The 27,945-nt window shown below is 33.5% G+C and overlaps 3 protein-coding genes across 3 annotated transcripts; all 3 read left to right on the top strand.

Moving 5' to 3' along the window:
• The first annotated feature begins 6,929 nt into the window (after positions 1 to 6,929).
• LOC143052546 (uncharacterized) lies at positions 6,930 to 9,428 on the top strand. The gene is made up of 3 exons (XM_076225601.1): positions 6,930 to 7,089; positions 7,952 to 8,122; positions 8,714 to 9,428. The coding sequence occupies exons 1-3, from the start codon at positions 7,017 to 7,019 to the stop codon at positions 9,223 to 9,225; spliced, it is 756 nt and encodes a 251-aa protein (XP_076081716.1). The 5' UTR covers positions 6,930 to 7,016; the 3' UTR covers positions 9,226 to 9,428.
• Positions 9,429 to 16,516: 7,088 nt separating this feature from the next.
• On the top strand, positions 16,517 to 18,713 carry LOC143052545 (uncharacterized). Its single transcript, XM_076225600.1, has 3 exons — positions 16,517 to 16,763; positions 17,501 to 17,671; positions 18,336 to 18,713. Exons 1-3 carry the CDS (start codon positions 16,700 to 16,702, stop codon positions 18,557 to 18,559), a joined length of 459 nt encoding a protein of 152 aa, XP_076081715.1. The 5' UTR covers positions 16,517 to 16,699; the 3' UTR covers positions 18,560 to 18,713.
• Positions 18,714 to 23,530: 4,817 nt separating this feature from the next.
• LOC143051291 (uncharacterized) lies at positions 23,531 to 26,502 on the top strand. The gene is made up of 2 exons (XM_076224242.1): positions 23,531 to 23,676; positions 26,154 to 26,502. Exons 1-2 carry the CDS (start codon positions 23,613 to 23,615, stop codon positions 26,390 to 26,392), a joined length of 303 nt encoding a protein of 100 aa, XP_076080357.1. The 5' UTR covers positions 23,531 to 23,612; the 3' UTR covers positions 26,393 to 26,502.
• The last annotated feature ends 1,443 nt before the right edge of the window (positions 26,503 to 27,945 follow it).

Raw genomic sequence — 27,945 nt, 5'->3', positions numbered from 1 at the left:
GTCGTGCGGCAACTGATTTTGTAGGAGTTTAACTCCACGTACATCAGTAAATGATACATGTATTTCTTCGTTTAAGTATTCACCACAGCATAGCATTCTCCGATTTTCAATATTTTGACTAGTCGAATAAGAAAATTTCGATTTAGAAATGTATATACCTTTCGAAGCGGTGACAATTGTTCCACTCAAGCACAACCGGAAAATCCTCTCACGTTTTTCATTGCAGAACCAAATGTTCTGCGTGTGTAGATTACCAGCCGTGATGAAACAATATCTAAAGCTATAATTAAAAGAATTGAAAACAGTTGTGACAAAAATCATCCGAAACAAACAAGGAGAAGTGTTAACAAATTATCTAAATTACCAGAATATTAAGATATAACACTGAACCTAACGAGGTTAATGACGATAATAATGAACACGCATGTGTTAAGGGTTAAACTTTTTTTTATTGACATTTCAAATTTATGAATTTTTATGTTTCATATTCTCATATAAACTTTTATAAAAAAAAAAGTGTTGAGATGTTAACACTAATTAGGCAATACCTTAACAGCACAATACTCAAGGTCAGCAGATTTGTATGTATGTGCTGTTTATTTTTTTTCGAACTGGTTATTGAACTTGTTGTCAATAAATCTATATACATGTATAATTATCATTGACATAATAACATGTTGAACTATGACAGCTGATCTAAAAAAAATGAATACTTTTATTGTCGATCGTCTTAGCTTCTATTTCAGTTAACCACATCCTACAGTTAAAGACAACTTGATTATTGCTTTGTATGAGGGTCATGTTGGGGAGGAGGGGTATTTGTTTCTTTCTTCTTTAGTTTTTTTTATAACATATCTCTACTCTTTTCTTCTTAATTTGTTATTTATCAGCAACAAATTCCTCTCTATTCTTTACTGTTTTGTCTACCTTTCTCTATTCATTTATTTTCAGCAACCAATTATTCTCAATTCTTTACTGTTTTGTCAATTATTTAACAATCCCCAACCAGACCCTCATATATACAACGCCACGAACAACTTAACAGGATGCGTACACTTGTTGTTTCGTGTACAATGTCAGTGAACTGTTTCTGTTCAAGTGTCTTAGTAATAGATACGTTGGATCTATAATTAAAAATCAAACGTCATTGTGAGCGGTTAATGTATAGTTTGTTGAACGAACTTGTTACGCCCCTTGTAAAAGTACGTGTAGTACACTGTGCAGCCAAATATGTATTAGACAAAAACATTCAATACATTCTTACATTTCCATAAATAACAAAATAAAATGTCACCTTGCATTGTTCAAATATACAAATAGAACATCAATTGCAATATACACGTTGAATATTATTTTTTTTGCTCAATTAAATCAAAATGGATTAGACACAAGTAAATCATACTTACGAAGTAATACAATATTAATTTACAGTAATAGTATATTATAATGATCATGTTTTAGTGCAAACACTTTATAGTGTATAAATACTAGCTATCAGAGTTAAAAAGAAGAGAGAAAAAAAAAGAAAAAGAAAGTTTGAAAAGTCATTCAATTATGATTGGGATGATGATGTGAGTGTTGATGATGATGATGATCTGTGCCAGTAACAATATCGCTTTATAAAGGAACAAGAAATCTGTTTAATTGACCTTATGATGAGAAAAGAGGGACGAAAGACACCAAAGGGACAGTCAAACTCATAAATCTAAAATAAACTGACAACGCCATGGCTAAAAATGAAAAAGACAAACAGACAAACAATAGTACACATGACACAACATAGAAAACGAAAGAATAAACAGCACGAACCCCACCAAAAACTAGGGATGATCTCAGGTGCTCCGAAAGGGTAAGCAGATCTTGCCCCACATGTGGCACCCATCGTGTTGCTTATGTGATAACAAATCCGGTAAATAGTCTAATTCGGTAGGTCACATTCATGAAAGAGAAGGGGATTGTAGTTACGACGTAAGGAACATATCCGATATCATTTGTGAAACGGATATTCCATAACGGTCAACCAACACGTGATGGCGTCCGTAAAATTTACGGAGGGATGATTTCAACTTCACCACTTGAAACTCTTGGTTTAATAGCTTCCTTGTGAGTAGCAACCCTCTATCAAGAAAATCATGATAGGAAATGCCAGCACGGGAATATCATATCAATTTGGAGATATATACCCCGTATGCAAGTGCTGCTGGAATGTTGCTACTTAGGTATGGAAAGTTGACAATTGGAAAGCTGAAATAGTCTCTTTTGTCGTCAAGTTTTGTTTTCAACCGACCCTCATTGTCAATTTCTAGATGTAAGTCAAGATATGAGGCCGACTTAACTGTATCTGTATTATCCTTTATCTCTAGTTCGATGGGATAGATGCGTTCCTTATAGTCACCAAATTTTGAATTATTTAGTGAAAGAACATCATCTATATAGCGGAAAGTAGAGTTAAAGGATATTTCTAACTTCTTGTCTTTTTTCCTAAGAAGTTCTTGCATGAGGTCAGCCTCATAATAATAAAGAAACAAGTCGGCAAGTAGAGGGGCACAGTTTTTCCCATTGAAATGCCGACGATCTGTTGAAAAACACGTCCACCGAACGTAACAAGTATGTTGTCAATCAAGAAATCAAGCATCTTGATAATATCAGTTTCAGAGAATATTTTGTTTGGATCAGAGTGATCCTATACAAAGTAGGATTTATCCCTCCCTAAGACAAGATACTTGTATCTACGTTGGCCATTCTTTTTTATGAAGCAAAGCAATACCAACTCTTTCAATTTGTCTTTTAGTTTGGAATGTGGAATACTTGTGTAAACAGTAGAAAAGTCAAATGTTTTTTTAAAATACTGTTACAAGATAAAAGAGAGTTAGATTGTATGTAATCTAAAAGCCACATCTGATTCACGCCACTTCTAGAATAGGCAGTGTCACAAAAACTTTGAAGCCCGTCTTTGATTGTTGATAAAATAGATGTTAATAATTTAGAAAGAGGTTTCGTAGAGCACTTGGAAGACCCATCAATATACCGTTGTTTGTAAGGACACTTATGTAGTTTAGGTATCCAATACAGTGATGGAAGATCCAGTTCTTCATCTTGGTTGGAATTCCAAAGGAACATAAAACAGACCTATGATTATCCAGGATTTCCTCTTTGGTAAGTGTCGTGAGGGTATATGTTGAGTTTCCAAGTGAATTGTCAATACCTAATTTGTTTATCAAGCAGTTAATTTAATGAGTTTTACACACAAAAACGATGTTGTTTGGGGCTTTATCTGCGGGGACAACAGCATATTTATCATGGAGGTAGGATAGGTGTTTTGCAACATTTGGGTCTTTAAAGATTGACGTAGCATAGGCATTGATAGACCCCATCAGTTTCCTAATTCTGATTTGTATCAACGACCTCACTGCCTTGATCCATTCGGAAAGAGTGTCAAAGTCTTCCTTCTCGCGCTTCGCCCATTGTTTGGCATAATCCTCGACTGAATCCATCAAAATTTTAAAGTTGTATTTCCAATTGATGGATTTTGGCTCACGATATTTCGGACCTTTCATTACATTTTGTAGAGAAGTTTTATTAACAATGTTGAGGTCACCGGTTATAACGTGGCCGGCAGGATTATTGGGAACTAGAACAAGTGCAATCAGGAGGTTTAGACTTGAAGTCGTCAATATCGAGATCCTGCAAAACGTGTTTGTAATTCAAAATTTCAGTTGCAATAGGGTTGGTATAGGGATAAGAAATGATTAGTGCAGACTGGTCTTTGAAATAAAGAGGTATTTTTAATTAAACTAATTTATGATGAAGGGTATTGCCTAAGTTGACGCCATCGAGACCTTTGTAGGCAAAGGAAAGATTAAGGAAAGATCTTTTCTCTTTTTCATCTTTTCCAATGCGGACTGGCTTGAAAAGTCTGTGACTTGCAATATCCGAAATTATAGCTTCAAGTTTGTATTGGTTTAATTGAGGGTTTGTAAGAGTGGATTCTAAACATAAATTGAACAGAGAATAAAGTTTTTTGAAAGGGATAATGAATAAAGTTTCGTGCGAATGTGATGAATACCTAACGGCATTTGAAAAAATGGCAGCAAGTCATTAATAGAGACATCATGCAGAGAAGGTGATGTATAATGACGATTACCATGACTGCGTCTACGTCGTGGAGTCGATTTGAATATATTCATCACATTCACTGAGCTAAACGAAGGACTAGATAGAATACCTATACCATCAATTTTGTCATTGCAACCATAGGGTGTCGCAGTTCCCAATTGTCTAATCCAGTATTCCTCTTTTTGTCTACGGAGAGTCGTTGAAAGATTAGGATTGTTAGAGCTATGGTATATCTTTTCGATAATGCGAACTGTCATAGAAACGATGGAATGATCGGGCTGATTGCGATGCTGGTATAGAATGTCGTTAGCATTGAGATTAATGTCTGATCTATGACCGCACATACGTTTGTTTAGTCGTTTCACCGACGTATACCAATCCGCAAAGATTGCACTCTAATCCGTAGACGACATTTAGCGATTTACATTTCAGATCACCGTAACCTCTGGTAAAATACGACCTCTTGGTAAAATTGCTAGGCAATTCAGCATCTGTAATTAAAATTGCACAAATTTTGCAGCATTTGGTCTCATATTTTGAAATGCGACAGTGTTGTACTGTGTCATCAAAAACCAAAATATCTTTAAGGAGAACTGAAGATGGCTGTATAAGTGTAATATTGCTTTTGTCACTAGGACGATGATCTGAATGAGTTATGTTTGAGATATTTGTCATATCTGGTGATGAGGGGACACCTGCCGTATCAGACGACATCGTGTCCATGGTGATGTTTGTTTCGGACCTTTTTATACTGGGCGACGTCCGAGCCAGTTTCCTGTTTGATCTTCGTCACGCAATTTTAGTTTTGCTACTGGGCGGATGATGTCCTCGGGGACAAAATGTCCACCAGCAGAGATATCGACCCAGTAGTTATAAAGAGGGACGAAAGATACCAAAGGGACAGTCAAAATCATAAATCTAAAATAAACTGACAACGCCATGGCTAAAAATGAAAAAGACAAACAGACAAATAATAGTACACATGACATAACATAGAAAACTGAAAAAAAACAACAGGAACACCACCAAAAACTAGGGATGATCCGGAAGGGTAGGCAGATCCTGCTCCACATGTGGCACCCGTCGTTTGGCTTATGTGATAACAAATCCGGTAAATAGTCTAATTCGGTAGGTCACATTCATGAAAGGGAAGTGGATTGTAGAGAACATGTTTGAACATTTAAATATTTTGTTTGTTCAAATACTTCTCACAGGTACCAGGATTATTATTAAGTACGCCAGACGCGCGTTTCGTCTACATAAGACTCATCAGTGACGCTCATATCAAAATATGTATAAAGCCAAAGGAGTATAAAGTTGAAGATCTTTAAGGATTCAAAGATCCAAAAAGTTGTGTCAAATACGGCTAAGGTAATCTAGGCCTGGGATAAGAAAATCCTTAGTTTTTCGAAAAATTCAAAGTTTTGTTAACAGGAAATTTATAAAAATGATCACATTATTGATATTCATGTCAACACCGAAGTGTTGACTACTGAATATGTCCGCATATTATTAGCTATATATGTATCTAAAACAAAGTTTTCGGATAGCCAGTTAAGATTATTGAATAAGGTTTTTCTACATGATATGTATTTTGGACAAACAATGAAAGAATAATAGACATCCTCAATATCTATCCCCACATTGGCAAAACGGATCATTTACAATATTAGCTCGAAAAAGATTATTGTTAAAGAATGAAGCGGAGCATCGCCATTGCGTTAAAATAGTATTCAATTTCATGTTACTTTTAAAAATAATGTAAAAAGAGACGTAGGTCAATTTTCATTGCAGATTTCGGAGGTAGAAATAGAACCCTAACTAGAACTTTTTCTTCTCCATTTGTGCCACTAAAAATATAGTGTATAGGAAAATGAAAAATATATGTACCGGTGATAAGGGTTTCTATAGGGATATATGTACCGGTGATATGGGTTTCTACGGGGACTTTTAAAAGTTGAATTTAGAGTCATTTTTCTATTCTTCTATTGTACTAGTATTCAATTTGGTTATTCTCTAAAAAAAAATATTTGCCCCCCCCCCCCCCCTATATTCTTAATTTTGTCTATGTTTCCTTTTTTATGTTTACTATTTCTTTTTTTTAATTTTTTGGCGGGATGGGGGGGGGGGGGGGGGCGTTTAAGGTCATTTGTCTGTAAACACCAAGCCATGTCAAGCAGAATATTGAAATGTCGTAGTAAATAGGGATAATCACAAAATTCGGTATTAATTGAGATGAATTCCAAATTCTCTTTTAATTTTCATACTGTTTTAAACGCATTAAAAGAGTTTAGAATAATGCGGAGTAAAATAATTAACATTCAAAAATAGTATGAATAGAGTTGATAATACGGTGCTTGATGCACCACGATCATTGTGTATTACTAGTGCAAAAATACGGACGAAGAGCGCAAATAATACTGATTGGCTGCTTTTCAATTTCGAATAACATACTAACCGACGGACAACAATGTAGACGTACGAACACCAGAAGCTGTATTGAGATATGTGTCGCCAATAGCTGCTTTTTGTCAGAGATAGTTTTAGGGGGGGAAATTTTTGATTACATCAATTTTTCGGTGTGGGATGTTAAATTTATACATGTTTATAAGCGTCCAAATATACCAGTAGACTTGAATGATATATGTACTTTTTGAATATTACTAATACTTTATACGTATCAATGAATGATTAACATTTGTTAATGATATTTTTTGTCTTATTGTACTACTTATGAAATCAATCATAAACAAAACTGAAGTATCGGAAACCTGTATATCACGTTTGATATCTAAAATGACTTATTAAACATCCCGTCGCCTTATCAATATCCGTAGTAATACACCTCCACTCAGACTATAAAACATCTGTACCTCTCTCTCGACTTAAACCAACAAAAGATGAAGATATCAATTACCTTAGCTGTCTGTCTGATTGTGTCTGTTTCTGGACATTGGAACTGGGGAAGAAGTCGTACGTATATATAATATGTGTTCCTTAATATTTCAGAATTTTTTTATTTATTTTTTTTATTTATAATTTAAGCTCCTTTGTAAATGTTTTATCTATTTGTTGTCGGTGAGTTCAATTGTTGTTGTGTTTTACATTTTTAATAAATAATATGATCATTTTAATTTAAAATATATTTAGACCTGAGTATTCACGTGCACGCTAGATCGATTTTGCTTTGCTTCTGAAATTATCACACTTTAAAATGAATCTTTATGTTAATTATTATTAATTATTTTTTTATTTCTCATTGTTTTTGTTAAAATAAAAGGCCCTTATCATAATCATTGTTCTACAGAAGCAATTTCCTGCCAGTACAACTATTTAGAAACAGCTACCAAATGCCCGATAAGTATCAAAAACATAGATCTAGAGTTTTACAAACGGTCTTTACTGAGTAACAATTGTCCGTAACATTTTTCTTTAAATCTGTTGGAATCCAAGATATATGGAATGAATTAAAAAGAGACTATCAAATGTGATATAGTTATTGCACAATTAGGTCTGTATATGTCAGAAACACTGCACACCATAGGTGGTCATACTTGACTCGGACGACGTCAACCATTGAAAATTGATGAAAAGAATGACAGAAGATAATCATTGAGAAACGTTGAACATTATTTACGAGAATATGTTCCAGAAACGTTTTTAAAAAGGAAGTGAAAGGAACTTTTAATTAAAGTTTTCACGTTATATGCATATTTTCGTTAAAGTTCCTCTTACATATCATACTAGCTTTGAAAAAAACAACGATCATTTCGTCCTTTAAAAACAACTAGCATTTCTTATCTCATAATAATACAAAATAAATGTACTTTTCTAGGACCAAAACCCAAACCGGATTGTAGTTTACCAGTAGACTCAGGCAAATGTTTCTTCTGGTTGAGACGTTTCTTCTTTAATACCGAAACCGGAGCATGCGAGAGATTCAGGTACAAAGGATGCCGGGGAAACTCAAATCGATTCAAAACTTTACAAAAATGCAGAGATACATGTAAGTAACAGATTTGTTTTTCACATCTATATATATAATATTTGTTTTCTTGAGCATGTTGAGGGTGAGAGAAATGGAGAAAACGGAGGGGGGAGCTAAAATTTATATATTTTTTTTTCTTTTTTTATAAACACAATGAAACAGGAAGTTTTTAGATGTATACCGAATAAATCAACATTGAAAAACTTAATACTAATATTTGTCATTCCAATATATGATCATATGCAAACAACTTCAATGTTCAAGTATGTAGAGACAGATTTGTATAATGTTTATTGTTTGAACAAGGCGTGTATATTACTCCTGGCAAAAAAAATCACTAACTAACTCAACATATCGGGTTTCACGTAAAGAGAAGGATCTGCCTACCCTTCCTGAGAACCTAAAATCATTTCCGTTTTTTGTGGGGCTCGTATTACTCGATCTTTAGTTTTCTATGTCGCGTTTTTCAATTAATGAGTTATAATTTTCCCATCGTTTTCCAACATTTGTAAACATTATTGATCGAACGTTATAAATGGGTTATCTGACTATAATGTAAAAAAAACCAGTAAATATATATAACAATTAGATGTTATTTTTATTATTTAGGCGAAGGACAAATCGACATGAGTTCTAATGGAGGCATGACACCAAATATGGATGGAGGGGTTGGCAAGTACTCAACAACTGAAACAATGATGCCATCTGGCGGAAATGGAGGTAATGGAGGGAATGGCGGGAATGGTGGAGATAGTGGTTTTGGTGACGGAGGTAACGGAGGAGGCGGTGGAAACGGTGGAGATAGCGGTTTTGGTGATGGAGGTGATGGGGGAAACGGAGGTAATGGCGGAGATGGCGGTTTTGGTAATGGAGGTGATGGTGGAGGCGGTGGGAATGGCGGAAATGGTGGTGGCGATAATGGTGGTGGAAATGGAGGAAATGGAGGTAATGGCGGAAATGGTGGGAATGGTGGTGTTACTGAAGGTCGTGGAAATGGCGGAAACGGAGGAAATGGCGGTAATGGTGGAAATGGTGGAAATGGTGGTGGCGGAGGTGATGGCGGAAACGGTGGAGGTACCGATGAGATGTCTACTAAAGGCCAAAAACCATCCCCGGCGTGATTATGGCCTTGACACTGAATATAACATTCTCGTCTACTAGTATTTCTTAAGCATTCATGTGATGAAAAGAAATTGTGTAATAATTCATGTAAACAACATGCAACATGTAATATGCATATTTAAGATGGAGAATTTGACTGCCAAACATTTTCATTACCATTATTTGTATACTTTTTGTCGAATAAAGAATTTATTGAATTAAATCAATGCAACATTTGCGTTATAATTGATTTCTCTCGTTCAATCGTTTTTAGCCTGTGGAACGGAGTTGCTCGTCGTTTTACAATATAAAAATAAACTGGCCATAATATTGTTTTATTCAAATCCACCTGAAAGTTTTTTTTAAATATGGACCACGTGCTAAAATACAATAACCTTAATATCTATAGACGTTCTGCCTGCAATATCATTCGCATTGAAAAAGTAATGTATTGACAACTCAAATGTTCAAAAGGAGCGAAGGACCTCTAAAGATACCACCAAATCTAGCTACAAATAGTAAAAGGGGAGATGTTTAACTATTTTCATTAGGTATAGAACATTTTCTGCAAGTAAAACTGCAAGTCGGAACATAATACCGCCATATGTTTAGCAAAATACTACTTTTTGTTTAATGAAAACGCCTAAAAATAAAAATATGATCATCATTACTTAGCTCTCCCACTCACAATGCTAATTGTTGTTTTAATAGAATCGTCGTTTGGTACTAACACAAAACGGCAATGGAGAAACGAGAGAAAAGGACAAGTATCCAATCAAACAAGAATTTGAAGAACAACAGACAACACAACGCCCTTGACAAAAAAACTAATGAAACACCTTTATTTAAGGACGTAAAATACACAACGGCACCTTCATGTTTCTATGGGGTTTCTAACAGTTAAGAATCAAGTTAATAAAAAAGGAACAATGCCATGTTGGTCTCTTTTGGATAGTTGTCTCAATGGCAACCCTACCATATTTTCTTATTTTCATAAATACCTAACTTATCGGGTGAGTGTCGTATTGTCAACGCCTTCAAAGCTATACAGTATATTACCGCCTACATGAACAAGGGTCGTCATTATGCTGATTATGTGAGCTTTCATCTGAAAACAATGAGGTACAACTAGTTGAACGGGAAAGGTTCAGCCTGATACTATTTGATTTCAACAAATATCAACTCATAAAATCTTCTCAGTGACGCTTGAAGGAAATTTTATAAAAATGAACAGAAAACTGCATTAATACTGTGTGAACTGTAAACAAATACGTTGAATGTCTCACTAAGAATAACATATCTATTGATATATAAAACCATTTTTCCCCCTTTTGGTCATATTTTGCCTTTAATGGAGTGGTTTTATGCGCAAGTATAATAACATGCACCTTTATGCTGGAGACAAATAAATAAGTCTGCAAATGTATAACCACAATTTGAGAGCATATAATGTATGTTACAAGCTAAAGTTGCTTAAAAGATCATACACAAACCGGCTAAGGCCGATTTTGCATTGTTAGGAATTTGTAATGTGTGTTATGAGATACATATAATAAAACATATCTAGACCGACAAGAAATAAACCAGAGACGAGCAGCAACGATATGTAATGAACACACATATAAATCATCCTACTGTTAGTACGATGCTTAATAAAGGCAACAGTAGTATAACGCTGTTCAAAACTCATAAATCCATGGACAAAAAACAAAATCGGGGTAACAAACTAAAACCGAGGGAAGCGCATTAAATATAAGAGGAGAACAACGACACAACACTAAAATGTTACACACACAGAAACGGACCAAATCACCTGGCATGGAGATCTATGGAAAAAAGGCGAAAAGATGCAAGACCCTCCATACTCTTCAAAATTGTTAAAGGGAAAGTTGCAGTGACAAGGGATGGTCGCTTGACTGCCAAAACAATGCATTACAGAAGCTTCCAAATTCCAGCATCATGAAGTGATTACCGGAAATATTCTTTCTTTCCACGAACCATTAGTGATTGGAAGAATCGAGGAGTATGCGCACCGAAGTCATGGCAAAATGTTCAGTCTAATAATTGTGGTTGTTATCCGGTATAAATAAAAGTAGAAGTAGAAGATATGTAATAACTTATGAACAGGAAATCTCACACAAAATCTATAAGGGCGCAGGACATTTCATAAATTTTTTTTAAAAACTAACAATAAAAATTTCAGCACCGATATCATAGACAAAGTTAGGACAAGATGTATTTCATTTACTGGGCTGGGATAATAATTTTGCACATAATATGAAATACAAGAATATAACGATTGATTGTCGCTTGCTTAATTGATTGACCTAAACAAACCTTTACCTTGTTGTGCCTTCATAAAGCGTTATTTATACTGACACGGAACGTCATCATTATCATCAACATCATCATCAACACTCACGTCATCATCACCGAATTATATGACTTTTCAAACTTTCTTTGTCTATATTTTTTATCTCTCTCTTTTTCTTTACTTATGATAGCTTGTATTTAATTGTATAAACTGTTCGCTTAATATGCATGTCCATTATATTATACTATGTGCTGACATGAATGATATGGTTATATTTATGAATTACATGTATCTGTTTACAAAATTTGGATTGTTTAAATACTAAGGCTTTTCTACCTACTTTTAGGACTTTTGGTCCATAATGCTCTTCAACTTCGTACTTTATTTGGCCTTTTTAACTTTTTTGCATTCGAGTGTCACTGATGAATCTTTTGTAGACGAAACGCGCATCTGTCGTATATACAAAATTTAGTCCTGGTATCTATGATGAGTTTATATACTATAATTGTAATTTTATATTGTAATATGGAGAGGACTTCATAAGTATGATTTACTTGTGTCTAATCCATTTTGCTTTAATTCAGCAAATAAAATATGTTTAAACTAGAACAAACCTGTATACAAATAGAATGGTCATCGTAATTAGGGGTACCTTTTCTTAGGGAGGGACACATCGTACTATACAAAAAGTCCCTCTAATTCAAACAAATATGACATTATCAAGATGCCTGAATACTTGATTGACAAACTATTTGTTACATTTGAAAGACAAGTTAAAAAAAAATTCCGGCATTCCCATTAAAAATTACTGTGCTCCTCATCTTGTCGAACTGTTTCTATATTCAAATGAGGATAATTTCATAAAGGATCTTCTAAAAGGTAGAAAGAAAATAAGTTAGCATGATCCTTTAACTTGACTTTCCCATAAATAATTCAATGTTTGGTCACTATGCTGAACGCATCTATCCCGCCAACCTTGAAATAAAGGATACAATAGATGCAATTAAGTCTGCCCCATATCTTGATTTATATTTAGAAATTGACGTGGAGGGTCGCTTGAAAACAAAACTTTATGAAAAAAGAGATTATTTCACCTCCCTAATTGTGAATTTTCCATTTCTATGTAGCAACATTCGAGCAGCGCCTACATATAAAGTACATACTGTGGATTCGTTTATTTTCGTGGGTATCAATTTTCGTGGATTCAGTAAACATTGCATTTTTGCGGATTTTTTATTTCGTGGTTTTGCCAAAGTCGGCATACAACCCATATAACATTTGTATTTCGTTGAACATTTGAATTCGTGGTTCACCTTTACCCACGAAATCCATGAAAATCCACGAATATTAAGGAATCCACAGTATATCCTAGTTGATACGATATCCCAGGGCTAGTTTTTTTTTACTATCATGATTTTCTTGATAGAGGATTGCTGCTAACAAGAAAGCTATGAGACCAAGCGTTCCAAGTGGTGAAGTGGTGAAGTGTTAATATAACGGACGCCATTAACAGTTGGCTGACCGTTAATGAATATCTGTTTCACAGATGACGACCGATATATTCCAATTGTTGTAATCACAATTCCGGCCTTTTTTCCCCGAATGGGATCTACCAATTTAGATTTATCACCGGGTTTGTATTAACATGATAAAAAAAAACGACGGGTGCCACATGGGGAGCAGGATCTGCTTACCCTCTAGGAGCACCTGATATCACCCCGGTGTTTTGTTAGGGGTTCGTGTTGCTCAGTCTATAAATTTTTATTTTGAGTTTTGTGTATAGTTTGTCTTTTGGGCCTTTATTTTATTTTGTAATGGCGTTGTCAGTCTATTTTTGACTTATGAGTTTGAATGTCCCTTTGTTATCTTCCGTCGTTTTTTGTAACCATCAATGTCTTACGGTCATAATTAATGTGGGTTTAAAAGAAGGGTATTATCAACGATTTAGACACAAAATCAAAATACGTTTTTTTTTTCGAGTTAATAAAAGCGGAATTTGGAAATAATATTTTGTTATAAACAGTTAGATTTTTGTCAACGTAAGTTCAATGTACAATTGACTTGCAAGTGACTAATTCGACCTCATGTAATATTATTTATGTGAACTTAGCTGTAAATGGCTTACGCGTCTACTAGGCATGTTCAGCAATAAAAAGAAAAGATTGTCGATATCGAAAGTGAAACAAGGGTGAAGCATTTCGCTAATTGATTCAATCCACAAAAAAATCATTATTTTACAGGTAAATAAAGGCAACAGTAGTATACCGCTGTTTAAAAACGATGATAAACTTATTTTGTTAACCTTTAACATTAAACCAAACACACATATAAATATCCAATTGCACGTCGTCGCTATCTATTAAAATTTTCAGTTATGTACATAATGGGTTATATGACCGTCGGCAGTCTTCGAAGGTAATCTCAGTGGTTGATTAGATGGTTTCAAGACTTAGAAATACACACGAAGTGCTGTTATATTATTATCGAGTCTTTGTCTTGTTAAAGGTTTATTTTATACTTATTGTAATTTGGATATACGTGTAATTATGTCATAAATCAAATATGATGATTTGAGTCAAATTGGTGAACATGAATTTGACAGCTAATGCCTCTGTAACGAACAAACGATAACATATAGCATATGTCGAGCTTATACATGTTATAAACTATTCTTTGTCACTTTTGTAAAATTGAGAATGGAAATGGGGAATGTGTCAAAGAGACAACAAACCGACCAAAAAAAAAGAAAACGACCGAAGGCCATCAATGGGTCTTTAACACAGGGATAAAATATTGCACCCGGAGTCGTGCTTCGGCTGGCCCCTAAACAAAAATGTGTACTAGTTCAGTGGTAATGGACGCCATACATAACTCCTTAAACATATAAAGGAACTAAAATGAAAAACAATTTTGGGCCTTAAAATGTTTGGGTTTGAGCTTTTATGATGAAGGTTAATCCACAAAAGCTTTCGCACAAAATATATAAAGTTTTATTTGTATTTATTAGAAAGTGTATGTACACGTATGAATTTAAGAGGGACTCCCGAAGATTTGCCATGAACTATAAATACCTCAAAGGACAAACACATGCATGTTCAAAATCCGAAGGTTCCTAAAATCTTCCTGAGTTCGAATATTGAATAGTCTAGATAATAGACATAAAAGACCTATAATGGTTTACTTTTATAGATTGTGACTTCGATGGAGAGTTGTCTTATTGGCAGTCATACCACATCTTCCTATATCTATAAAAGAGTCTACATTTTCTTTCCATATAGCCATGTATTAATCCAAAAATTTCTCAAAACACAAAAATGTCGTCTTTAGCTTGTCATAATACATTTTCCTGTCAATGTACAGTTGTCATTGTCGAATGACATCTTTAAATATCACATTATTATTACTTGTAAGATACAACGTAGCTTTTTCTAACAATATAATCTGTGCTTCGGTTAATATTGTGCTTCTCATTATTTTTTGTTTTTTGTGGTTTTTAATTTTTTTTTTATTTTGTCGTTAGGGAGGGGGGATGGGGTAATTACTCGCATTGTGCCAAATTATCAAAAATTCAGTTTTTATCCACCTTAAAATGAGATCGGGTGCACCGACATGGTACAGACAAGGCTTATTTATAGAAGTCAACAGCAAATTCGTTATATTAAATATTTCTTATATGATTTCATCTGATCTTGGCAATTCTGTAGATAATAATTCAACTTTAATTGCGAAACACAATTGTTTTTTGTATACAAAATTATTTTGTGACCCGGATTTGTGACACCGATTGGTTTCAGTGAAATCGATTGATGACTATTGAACAGCGGTATTCTACTATTGCCTTAAGTATACAACATGGTTCATAACTATATGTATGTTTACATACTGATTAATTATACGTTACCGCCAAGCGGAACTTTATAGGATGCATACACTTGTTGTTTAAGTGATACATTTTAATGTACTGTTTATTGTCAAGTCTCTTTGTTATCAAAAGACTAGGTATATTGTCAATCCTTCGTCAATACTCCTTGCACTAAAGTTTCTGTGTAATATTTTTTTTGTATTGTTTTTTGTTTTTGTTTTTTTTTTCATCGTTTCTATTTTGTACATTGTGTTAACTTGTTTTTAGGACTGACGGTTACTGATTGCCCGCTTGCTATTTTCTCTTTCGTTTTACTCGAGAGTAATAATTAAAAAGTAATCTTATAACTATTTGCATTGAGGTTTCAAATTGAACATTACCCAAAGTCCTTACATTGATCTGTAGGTCAATATGTTTTATATACAAGACTGGAAATTTATAATTAAGTTTTTACCTTTCAACAACCAGAATCAACGGTTCTTCATCTTAAAATTATATTGAGGTCTTTACCGCGCCAAGGATTATTGCTTACTACATAGGTTTAATTGAAATTATTTGGTAGAGATCGATTTTTTTTTGGCCGCGCCAAGGATTATTGCTTTTTACATAGGTTTAATTGGAATTATTTGGTAGAGATCGATTTCTTTTTTTTGGCCGCGCCAAGGATTATTGCTTTCTACATAGGTTTAATTGGAATTATTTGGTAGAGATCGATTTTTTTTTATGCCTTAAGATTTAAGTAAAATACACAAAGTGCAGATCGTCAAATAAATCAAATTACCACTGTCATACCCAATCTCATAGGAAAATATACACATTGAAACAACCATGATCACATAATGATATGTTTTAGATAATATGACACGAATTAACGTACTAATTTTGAAATAGTTTAAATAATAATTTTTGAGATAAATTATTCAATGTTGACGTCTGCCCTATCATTAACCAGTCTTCATAGGTAATGTGTTGTCTAACATTGTGGATATAAACACTTCACATCAAATCAAGTATTTAGTATGAGCTATTGATTTAAATAAGAGTAATAAGTAACCCCTGAACCTTGTTTTTTATGTTTCCTTTTTCCGTAAACGTATCAAAAGATTATATAAGTCTGTACCCAATCAGCAATCATTTCTGTCTCATTGTACAATAGAAACAGTCATAACCAGAGCTGAAGTGGGGGAAATCTTTCCATGACGTTAGATAGATAATTCAGAAACGCATATTGTCGCTTTACCAATATCCGTAATATTTCAAATCCACTCGTACTATAAAACACATGTAACCCTCTTTCAATTTAGAGGCTTATAGAAATATGAGGCTTTATATCATCCTAGTCGTCTGTCTGATTGTAGCAGTATCTGGAACTTGGAATAGGCGTAAGTATATCAATTATAAAATATAGTTATTTTGTTCACCTTTTTTTTACAAGTTTTATACTATATTTATATGATTATCCTAAGACTACTAATTTACTTTAAAAGGTCCCACTCATTGATTTTGCATTTTAGATTGTTTTTTTTTTTAGTTTAAATAGTTTGCGCGTTAATTAGGCTTGAATATGGCTATATTTAGCTGTCTTTTAAATACACATACATTTGATTATTTTATACTCTATGGGTACTATATTTTATAAAGCTTATAATTAGAAAAAAAAACATGATATCTCATATCTTTTGTGTCTGTTTCATATTAACGGGGAATAGATTACTTTCACAATAAAATATGACAGCTATTATGTTTTTCTAGGACCAATTTTTTTCTTAATTGTACCTTTCCAGGAACAAAACCTGACCCTAATTGTACCTTATCTTCAGATTTTATGTTTTTCCAGGAACAAAACCTGACCCTAATTGTACCTTACCTTCAGATTTTATGTTTTCCCAGGAACACAACCTGACCCTAATTGTACTTTACCTTCAGATTTTATATTTTTTCCAGGAACAAAACTTGACCCTAATTGTACCTTACCACCATACTTTACCTTCAGATTTTATATTTTTTCAGGAACAAAACCTGAACACATTGACCTTTACCTTCAGATTTAATGTTTTTCCAGGAACAAAACCTGAACCTAATTGTACCTTACCACCATATGTTATTGGTTTTTTTTTAGGACCAACACCTAAACCTAGTTGTAACTTACCACCAGATTCAGGACGGTGTTCCTCCTGGTTAAGACGTTTCTACTATAACACGGCAACCGGACGGTGCGAGGAATTTCACTACAAAGGTTGTAAGGGGAACGCAAATCGTTTCAAAACTTTCAGAGAATGTAGTGACACATGTGAGTAAAATTTTTATATCAAATTCACCGTTTCAGAATCTAATGCATTCTGGGTAATATTTTCAAATGTGTACACCAAAACGTCCTGATTGGTTAAAAATTTCATAAACAATGGAAATTTAACCAATGACGTGACGTTTTTTTCATTTTGAGGTACGAACAATGAAATTACCCATCATGCTTTAGATTCTAAAACGGCCAATTCCTTACTTTTTTGGTTTTACCTTCTGTTGTCACGAAATACGTGGTGGCAAAATAAGTGGGAAAGTTGACATAACAATTTCATAATCTACAATATTGTAATTAAATGAATGCAAATGTTATGGATAAGTATATCTACAAACTTATGCCGATAATATCTTGAACAATATATTTCACATGTGATTCACAAGGTACCAGTATTGTAGAAAGAACTTCCTACCATTCAAAAGTTTATCACAACATGTTTTGAAAGATCAACACAATCTCATATCGATCAATTTCCTTATAAGTGAATATTGATTATTATAAAAATGCATTTGACCTATAATAAATTACGGTTGAAATTGTTTAGTTTTTTGAAACTCTTTGGCATGTTGAATCTAATATAATTTAAAAATGTTAACGCTCAGTTCAACTGACTAAACGTGTTGAAAGCACTAGACCATATATCTTTTATATTAAGGTTGTCATCAAGGGAATAGTGGTGGAACGGGAGGTTGGAACACAAGAACTTCAACATGGCAACCATCTGGTGGAAATGGAGGAAGCGGTGGCGTTTGGGTTGGTGGGAATGGTGGAAGCAGTTGGAATGGTGGAAATGGCGGAAGCGGTGGTGTTTGGAATGGTGGGAATGGCGGAAATGGCGGAGGCAGTGTATTTTGGAATGGTAGAAATTTTAATGGGTGATGGAGAAAACCGTGAAAATCATGGTATAATCACTGAACAGGTTCCGGACTAATGACACTTTAACATGTGACAGGATTATACTCGTTTATTTGCATTTACTTGTATATATTATTTAATGTAAAAAAAAATATAAATACATCTATCCATATGCGTCTTTATGTGTTGGTGTTTTAGATACCTAATAAACAAATAAAGTGTGGTGTTTGGAAAGGTGGAAATTGGGGAAACGGTGGGAATGGCGGGAGCGATGGATTTTGGAATGGTAGAAATCTTGAAAATTGTGGTACAAACACTAACCAGGTTCCGGACTATCGACACTTTACCATGTGAAAGGATTATACTCGTTTATTTGCATTCATATTCTATCAAATGTAACAAAAAATCAATATAAATACTCTATTCAAATACATCTTTATTTGTTGGTATTTTTATATATCTTAAACCAAATTAAATGTTGGGTAAACGACAAAAGCAACTCGGAAACAGAGATAAGCAAAATATTCAGAGGTCAACATAACAGTCTCCAACAATGGATAGATGTTTCAAAATATGTCAAGCTCAAAATCATCCAGTGTTGAAAAAGGTGTCACAAAGTTTAACAGGAACTATGAAAAATCTGCCTAAAACTATCAATGAAATGTTAAGGTATGACACATAAAACACTTTTGACATGAACATGAACTTGTTGAGGCTACAACTAATCTAAAATATGCTGAGCTTGCATTTGTTTCATACTATTTAAGTCTGTACTTTCAATGTATAGGTTGATTGATTGATTGATTGATAGTGTTTTTACACCATTTTTAAGCGCCACATTCGGGCTGTTTTTATTGGTAGAGGAAGCCGGAGTGCCCAGAGAAACCCACCGACCTTCTATAGGAAAACTGACAATCAGAAACAATTAAGATTGGAGTCGAGTGCACCTGCACGAGCCAGGTTCAAACTCACACCTCAGTGTTGATTGGCTAGTGATTACACTAGTAGACCACTTAGCTACTGAGACCCCCTCAATGTATACGAAACAAAAAAAAAGAGAGCTTGTAAGAAATCAGTGATTACATGTAGTTACCGAGGTTCAACACCAGTTTACTCAAGTCATATAAGAGTAATACATATTCCTAATAATTGCTGGCATATATTGTTTCAAAGGGAAATTTACCACTCGTTTGGTATCAATATTTATGTACAGACAATAAAGGTGTTTGAAGTTGCATCTGTCAAAACTGAAAACCCATAACAGAAGATCTTCGCTTGCGTTGTGGGCCTACATCTTGAGTGAAGTCACAATATCGAAAAGCTCTCTACTTATTGCACGTTCAAAACGACCATAGCACCTATTTGATTTAAATATTAAATAGATATTATTTATTTTCTAATTTTTAAATGTTGCATCTGTCAAAACGGAAAACCCATAACAGAATCTTCTCTTTCGTTGTAGGCCTTAATCTTAAGTGATGTCTCAATATGGAAATACTCTCTACTAACTGCACGTTCAACACGACCATAGCCATGATAGCACCTATTTGATGTAAATGATAAATAGATATTATTTACTTTCAAATTTTTAAATGTTGAAAAGTATTTTTAGTGAGTGCACAATATGAATTTTCATGAATGTATTATGTTTTACGGTTTTGCATTGTTGATAGACCATTTGAGTAAGCATACCACAAAATTGACCTAAATAGTGAAATATTGGAATTGAATTTTTATCATTTTCTTTTATCACTTAATTCTTGTTGTCTACCAAAAAAAATCTCCAAGACTTGTCGGATACTGTTTAAAGTTATCATTTGTCATTTTGTTGATAACTTTCTGGGGCAACTGAGATCACACCCAAAGTTTGGTGGGGTTTGTGTTGCACAGCCTTTAGTTTTCTATGTTGTGTTTTGTGTACTGGTCCTTTATCTGTTTGTCGTTTTTCGATTTTTGCTAATGAGTTTGAATAATATGAGGCAGGCATTACCTGTGAATGGGGACGAAGTTTGTTTAAATTAATTTTTTTGTAACTTAAATATTTGTTAAAAAAAGAAACGGAAATACCGTAACGTTTCCGATTTTGGTTCTGTTGTTAGGGATTTTACTTGTGACGTTATTTAAGTTATAACGTCATGTTCAATGTAAACAAAGAAACGCAATGCATCAGGTAACGTTTCTTCATACCAAAGACAAATAATGATTAAAAATGAAATATTGGTATTGTGTTCCTTGAGTTCCTATATTTTACTAGACTAATCAAAGTCTCACGACAACAAGACCGGAAGAAGGAAGTAGAGTTATGTGTTCTGCGCAGGTCCGGAAATTAAAAAACGCGACAAAAAAAAAATTGAACGATTTTGAGTTCATTAGTACAATGAAAAATTCGGGAAATTTTCCCGATTTTTTTTTTTTGAATTTTCTACTGTAATAGTAGAAAAACGAAGTCCCCATATCAATTGGTATATATTGTATCTCTTTTACTGGCCAACCGGCGGACTAGCTCATATGGTAAAGTGTTTGATAAGCACGCGAGATGTACCGGTATCAATGCAAAGGTCCTCCGTAAAATGGTTAAAAACGACAACACTAATCAATTTTCTCTAGTTTTTAAGTATAGGAAATGAACAGAAGTCAGATGACAGCAAAGTAGATAATGGTATCCTTTCAAGTATCCTTTGAATAGTGTTTATGTGAATCTTTTTTGTAGAGAAACTATCTGGTCTATTTTAACTACCTGTTTGATGCGTCCCCTCGGTTTCTTTCGTCCCATTCGGTGTGTATCGTATGTATGATTTGGCTGAAAGGATCAAAGATGCGTTGATGATCCCATTGAGTCAATCTGAGTATCTTTTCAGACATATGTGCATGTTTGAAAACGGCTTTTTGCTTGAATTTGAAAGTTTGAAAGTATGTAAATTGGTCAAACATAAACGTCTTTTTCAATAAACTGGAGAGGCTAAGTATACACAAAAAAACACGTTTAGAATTATAAACTTTAAAATCCAATACAGTAAACTAACAACATAAAAAAATCGATGAATAATCATGTTTGAAAAAGAGTGCTGACTGCTGGGCTCATCGTGCGCTATGGGACAAAACAACCACAGGCATTGACATAGACATATTCGGGAACGAAACAGCCACAAACATTGACACAGACATAAGATTTTATTAAATTAAAAATGGTTACAGGAATCAACAAAGCTGTTAAGAATAAATAAATCTTTTAAACAATGACCTGCATCCAAACTAATAACTTTGTCGAGAAAAAAATATGCAAATGAAAAGACAAACAAAAGAACAAAACACTGGCTATATAGTCCAACTAAGTATAGTCATAAACTGACATGGATGTCAAGACCTACCATTATTCCTATCAAAACCATTTGTGTTAAAAGGGGGAAGAAGGGGAGAAGACACAAACATTTGTCAAACTATATTAGTTGACAAAGTCTATGTGATGACAAAACTAACAAGAAGAATCATTCAAAAGAAGAAATAAAACTCTGTGATGATTACATTAAATCAATGATAGAAGTCCAGTAGCATAAGTAGATACAAAAGTAAAACAGTAGGATTTACGGATGAAAGGGCATAAGTACGGACTGTGCCGTCCATTTAAACGGACGAAACGATGCAAATAACACACGAAAAACCTGTTAAAGGAACAATGATAAATACCAATGGTCAACACGTCAAAAGAAAAAAACTCAAAGACAGGCAATATATGGACCTTTAAAGTTTTCCACTGTTAATATGGGATATCACCATTTTTGATTTTTGTTAAACAACCATTGATAAGGATCTGCAATTGAAAATATAGGACTGCTTCATGTATCTTCTGTAACTTATCTTTTATCTTTTTGTGTTATCTTATAGATTAGGGGTTTTAATGTTTTCCATTTCTTGTTTGTACGTTTGACAAGTTCATTATATTTAAACACCAGCAAAAAAATGGATGTTTACTTTTGCATGTTTATTCTTAAATTTTAAATTATATTGTTTTAGTACCGTTTTTCGCGAAACTAGAAAACCCGAGATCCTTAAGTGGAGGTCATGTTGTTCATGCAGTCTTTAGTTTTTTATGATACGTTTTGTATAACGAAGTTTGTTAATAAATCGTTTTTTGTTTTTTTGTTTAACACAGCTAAGGTAATCTATTCCTGGGGTAGAAAATGTTTAGTATGTCGAAAAGTTCAAAGTTTTGTAAACAATAAATTTATATTGATGCTCATATCAATGTTATCGTTCATGAATTTCTGAACTGAATAATTTATGATAAATAAATAATTCTTTAATCAAATTATTTCATTATCTCTTCACATGTGTATTTGAATGACTATCAATTTTCTTATCTTAGCTCCATAATTACGACTCTTATATCTCGTGTAAACGACATGCTATATCGGAATAATCACGTAATTACGACATGTATATGTATTCTTCTTCTTCACTATGGCCCTAAACGTGTACCGTAAAATAATAAAGGAGTAAACATTACACAATTGATCGCTTTGATTTTGCTGTAACTTCTTTTATCTCAGATAATATCTTATGGTGTTGCTATCATAACCGACATCTCTTCTAAAATAGTTGTAAGAAAAGATAACATTTTATTTAAAAAGGTTTACCAAAAGCACCTCTGTCGTACAAAATGGTAAGCCTGGTATCGATAACTTTTTATTCAAAAAGGTTTACCACAAAGCACCTCTGTCGTACAAAATTGTAAGCCTGGTATCTATGCTGAGTTTATTTACTGTATATGTTTTCAAGTACTAGTATATTAAAGCTATAATGCTATAAGTCACTCCGAACCCTTGTCAATTATGAATTTCCTTTTAGTTTATTTTACATTTTCCTTATACGTTGCAAAATATAAAATAAGGTTGTACCTATTCAGCAATCATTTCCTCTTATTGTACAACTTACAATACAATAGTTGTGCTGAAGTATAAAGTGATTTCATATAAATAATTAAACATATCCCGTTGCCTTACTCATATCCGTGTTTGTATGTCCTCATCAAGACTATAAAGCATCTGTACTCCTCTCTCAAGGTAGACATGTGCAGATAATGAAGCTTTCTATCATCTTAGTGGTCTGTCTGGTTGTTTCAGTTTCTGGGACTTGGCATAGGCGTAAGTATATGATTTATTAGTAATAATTATGTTGTTAACACTATTTCAGAAGTCTTTAATTAAATTGATTCCACTGCAAAGTATTTTTCTGAAATGATTCCATGTACAGATCTGGTTGATGGCAATTGATTGACAGCTAGAAAACGATTAAAGTAATATATAATCATTAATATTTTACTCTAAATTCAAATCATCCAATTTTTTATTTTTATTTATCTGCCAGTTTAACGGACCTATTCAAAATTTTTTTTTATACTTTTTATCTTTGAGATAAAATTTTAAAAGTATAAGATAAACCAAATTAGTTTTAATTCATGGAACATTAGCACATTCGGGTGCTGTTGAGTTATAAAGACGTTTGAATAAGACGTTGACTTCGTAACTATAACTATGCCAACAACGTCAAAATATAGCGTTAACAACATACAGTATCTTAATTACGTGTGTTTGTTGATAAAATCATTGTAGTTATTCATAACGTACTAGTTCTCAAATTAAACAGAACTATGATTCCCCTTTTGTAGAAAAGGCTCTGTTTAGGGGGAAGGTGTAGTCTATCAGTCAATAGACCACAATAAATGAAGTGCAGAGTTAAGTCATTTGCTATGACCTTATAGCTCAGTTATCATGTCTGATTCAAATCGCTGGTTGGATGTTCATCTTCAATATAATTGCAGGCCATCGATTACCGTAGGCCAAATGGTAGTCAAAATCAAGATGTCTTATAAGACGTCTGCATTACTGTAAGGCTTTCTCTGTGTTTTTGGCTGTTAAGGTAGATTCATGGTATACCGCCATCTTGGATTGTACAATCACAGTACAAAATCGGTCTAGTTATTTACCCAAATCTGCAAATTTGGAGACAGATTTACAATTTAATAGTTAAGACTGTTTATTTATACAAAGAAAACTTGTTGATTTATTGTATTATTTAAAATATTCAAACTATAATCACTTTTCAAATGAGCCATTAAAGGGGAGATAACTCTTTTAGCAAAAAAATTATACTGGACTAACAGGGATTTTTTTTATTTTTACTTGTAGCAAGAAAACAAATTCGGTGACACCATTTTTTCTTTTTATTTTCTCAAACATATATTAAAACCTATTTTCTCACAATTTATATCAAATTTCTGTCTCATAGATTTTTTTAAATGCACACAAATGTGTTTTTTCATGAACAATCTAACCAAATTTATGCAATTTTCAACGACTCATAGCTTGAAAAATAGCACAGTGATCATACTTTTTATTAAATTTTTTAAATAAAAGCAAGTAAAATCTTCATTTTGGCATTTTATAAGAAAATTCTGTCTCAAAAAGTATATACTTATTATCTACCTTAACGGTCTGATTTTGTGTCATCGTTGGATAGTCCATACCCGTTGTTTTTATGTTAAACATTACTTGGAAGAGTTGCCTATTTCGGTACGTGAAACCATTTGATTGTCCCTCGTTTTCGATTCTCATCTATAATAAGGCATTTTTATTTGTAAGTATTCGAAATAAAATATCATCGACTAGTGTGCATCATTCATATATATTACCATTGCCCAAAAAGTCGCCTTTTTTATAACGATGAGTTCAACTAAGCACATGTGTTCCCTTAAACAGCTGACGTACATTCCATATCATCTTCGTTCATTTTCGATGCCTTCGATCTCTTTCTACTTTTTCCTTTCTTTAGACAAATCATCTTCTTTCACATTCTATGTCTTTCCTTCGATCTCTTTCTCTCTTTCCTTTATTAAGACCAGTCATCTTCTTTCACTTTCGATCTTCCCTTCGATCTCTCGAGCTCTTTCTCCTTTTTCGTCCCATTAGACCAGTATGAATATAATGGTTGTATGCTCAAATGTTATAATACATTCAGGAGAAGACTCCATAAGTAGGAAGTATTTGTTTGTACTGTATTTGTTTCATTCAACAAATCTATCATGTAAAAGATATACTAAGTTTCAGAAAACTTTGATAGCAATATTTGTATTCCTAAAATATTCGCTATATAAAAACCATTATACTGTATCTTATTCGTCTACATCATATCTTAAATATATATATTTTTTGTATCTGGTATATATGATGAGAGCAACGGTTTAATCTATATAGAATAAAAAAACGAGAAACGAGAAACACGTATAAACTATATAAACAAACTACAACTACTGTACATCAAATTCCTGATTTAGGACAGGTGCAAACATTTGCAGCGGGATTAAACGTTTTAATGGATCCAAGCCTTCCCCCTTTTTCTGAAACAATAGGATTGGCAGGCTTAACTCAATCAAAAAACGTACATTAATACACTATAAACGAATAAATTTGATCTGCGATATCTAATTGAACACATTTACATCTGATCATCAAGTCTGTGTTTCAATTCCATATGTTTTAAACAGTATATAATATTCACTATTGTATTTATAGATTATGTTCGAGAAACCGATTGCTCTCACTCATTACTGGTTTTTTTTCAGATCCAAAACCAAAACCTAAACCTCAACCTGATTGGAACGCCAGAACTGGGAATGGTGGAAACGGTGGTGTTTGGAATGGTGGGAATGGCGGAGGCGGAGGCGGAGGGTATGGCGGATACGGGGGAAATGGTGGTCGATGGAGAGGTGGAAATGGAGGAGATGGTTGGAATAACGGAGATGGCGGAAATGGTGGTCAGTGGACAGGTGGCAATGGTGGAAATGGTGGGAGAGGCTGGTAATGAAGAAAATTGTGGACATGGTGGTGAAATAAGGAAAAATGAACATGTGACGGAAATGTTGTAATTTTTTGTTTTCTATTTCACATATAAAATAAAACTGTTCACATTAATTTTCATTATTTGATGCTTAAACATGTCTTATTGACTATTTTGGACTGCGGGGTATTCACAAATAAGACAGAAACCTGGCAACACAAATCAACAAAAAGCATTTTTTTGTCAACATACAGTTTTCAAAAAAATACATGTATATACATGAAACGTCAATACATTAAGCTGTTAATCATTCTGTTGAATGTAACATCGTTTGAAACGTTCATTTCGATTAGATAAATAAAGGCAACAGTAGTATACCGCTGTTCGGAAGTGCAACAAAAAATCAAACGACAATGCAACACACAAATAAACGAACTATAAGATGACAATTGCCATTTCCTGACATGGTAGAGGACATTTTAAGAAAAAAATGGTGGGTTGAACCTGGTGTTGTGGCTAGCCAAACCTCGCGCTTTTATGGCAATGTTACATACAACACTAAAATGACAACATAACATGACAGGATTACAGTACAAATATATGGAAGAAAATTCGGGACAGAGAAATGTACAATTAAACAATACAATAGAATATTTAGACATGCTAATTGTAATTAAAGGTACCAGACTTATAATTTGATACGTCAGACGCTTGTTTCGTCTACATAAGATTCATCAGTGACGCCCAGGTCAAAATAGTAAAGAAAGCCAAACATAGATGAAGAGGGATGATGACCCAAAATTCCAAAAAGTTGTGTCAAAAACGGCTAAGGTTATCTGCCTGGGATAAGAGAATCCTTAGTATTTACAATAACTCATACTTTTGCAAACAGTAAATTTATAAAAATCACCATACAATTGATAAACATGTCAACACCGAAGTGGTGACTAACAACAGAATAAAGCAATACACGTAACCCATCCTAGGTCAGTACATAAAACAAGACAACAGAACCACGCATTGTATGTCACCCGAGTTGATCAACGCACACAAGTGACGTCACAGGTAAATTTCGAAAAAAAAATAGGATTAAGTTAGATAAGGTATGTAATAATGATATTTGATGTATTTGATAACAATGAAAATTATAAAACTGTGCCATGAAAACGAACGCGCAAGTGCATACGACGTATGACCGATTCTGAATGTATGTTTTATCGATGTTTTCTATCAGTTTCATTAAAATCGAGATAACAATACTGTATATTAAAATCCGACGGCATCACTTAGAGATTTAATAGTTGCAAATATCCATTTACTGGCTCCGCTTACGTGTCGCCAGTCGTCTTAATTTGCGACCATCAAATCACCAATTGATGCAGTTATCTCCTAAGTGTTGGTAAAATATTGTCCAAAATATCTCAGAAACAATAACAAATCTCCCTTTGACATAAAAACTCACAGTTATGAAATATGAAATTGTTCAGGTTAGGTTTCTTTCTCGAAATCTCAAATTTGTTGTTTTTATAATATCAAAAATAAAATATTTGAATATCAACAATCAAACTATATAATTA

This window comes from Mytilus galloprovincialis, chromosome 11 (assembly GCF_965363235.1).
Source record: "Mytilus galloprovincialis chromosome 11, xbMytGall1.hap1.1, whole genome shotgun sequence".
Taxonomy (NCBI): Eukaryota; Metazoa; Mollusca; class Bivalvia; order Mytilida; family Mytilidae; genus Mytilus; species Mytilus galloprovincialis.
This window is presented reverse-complemented; position numbering and strand designations above follow the sequence as displayed.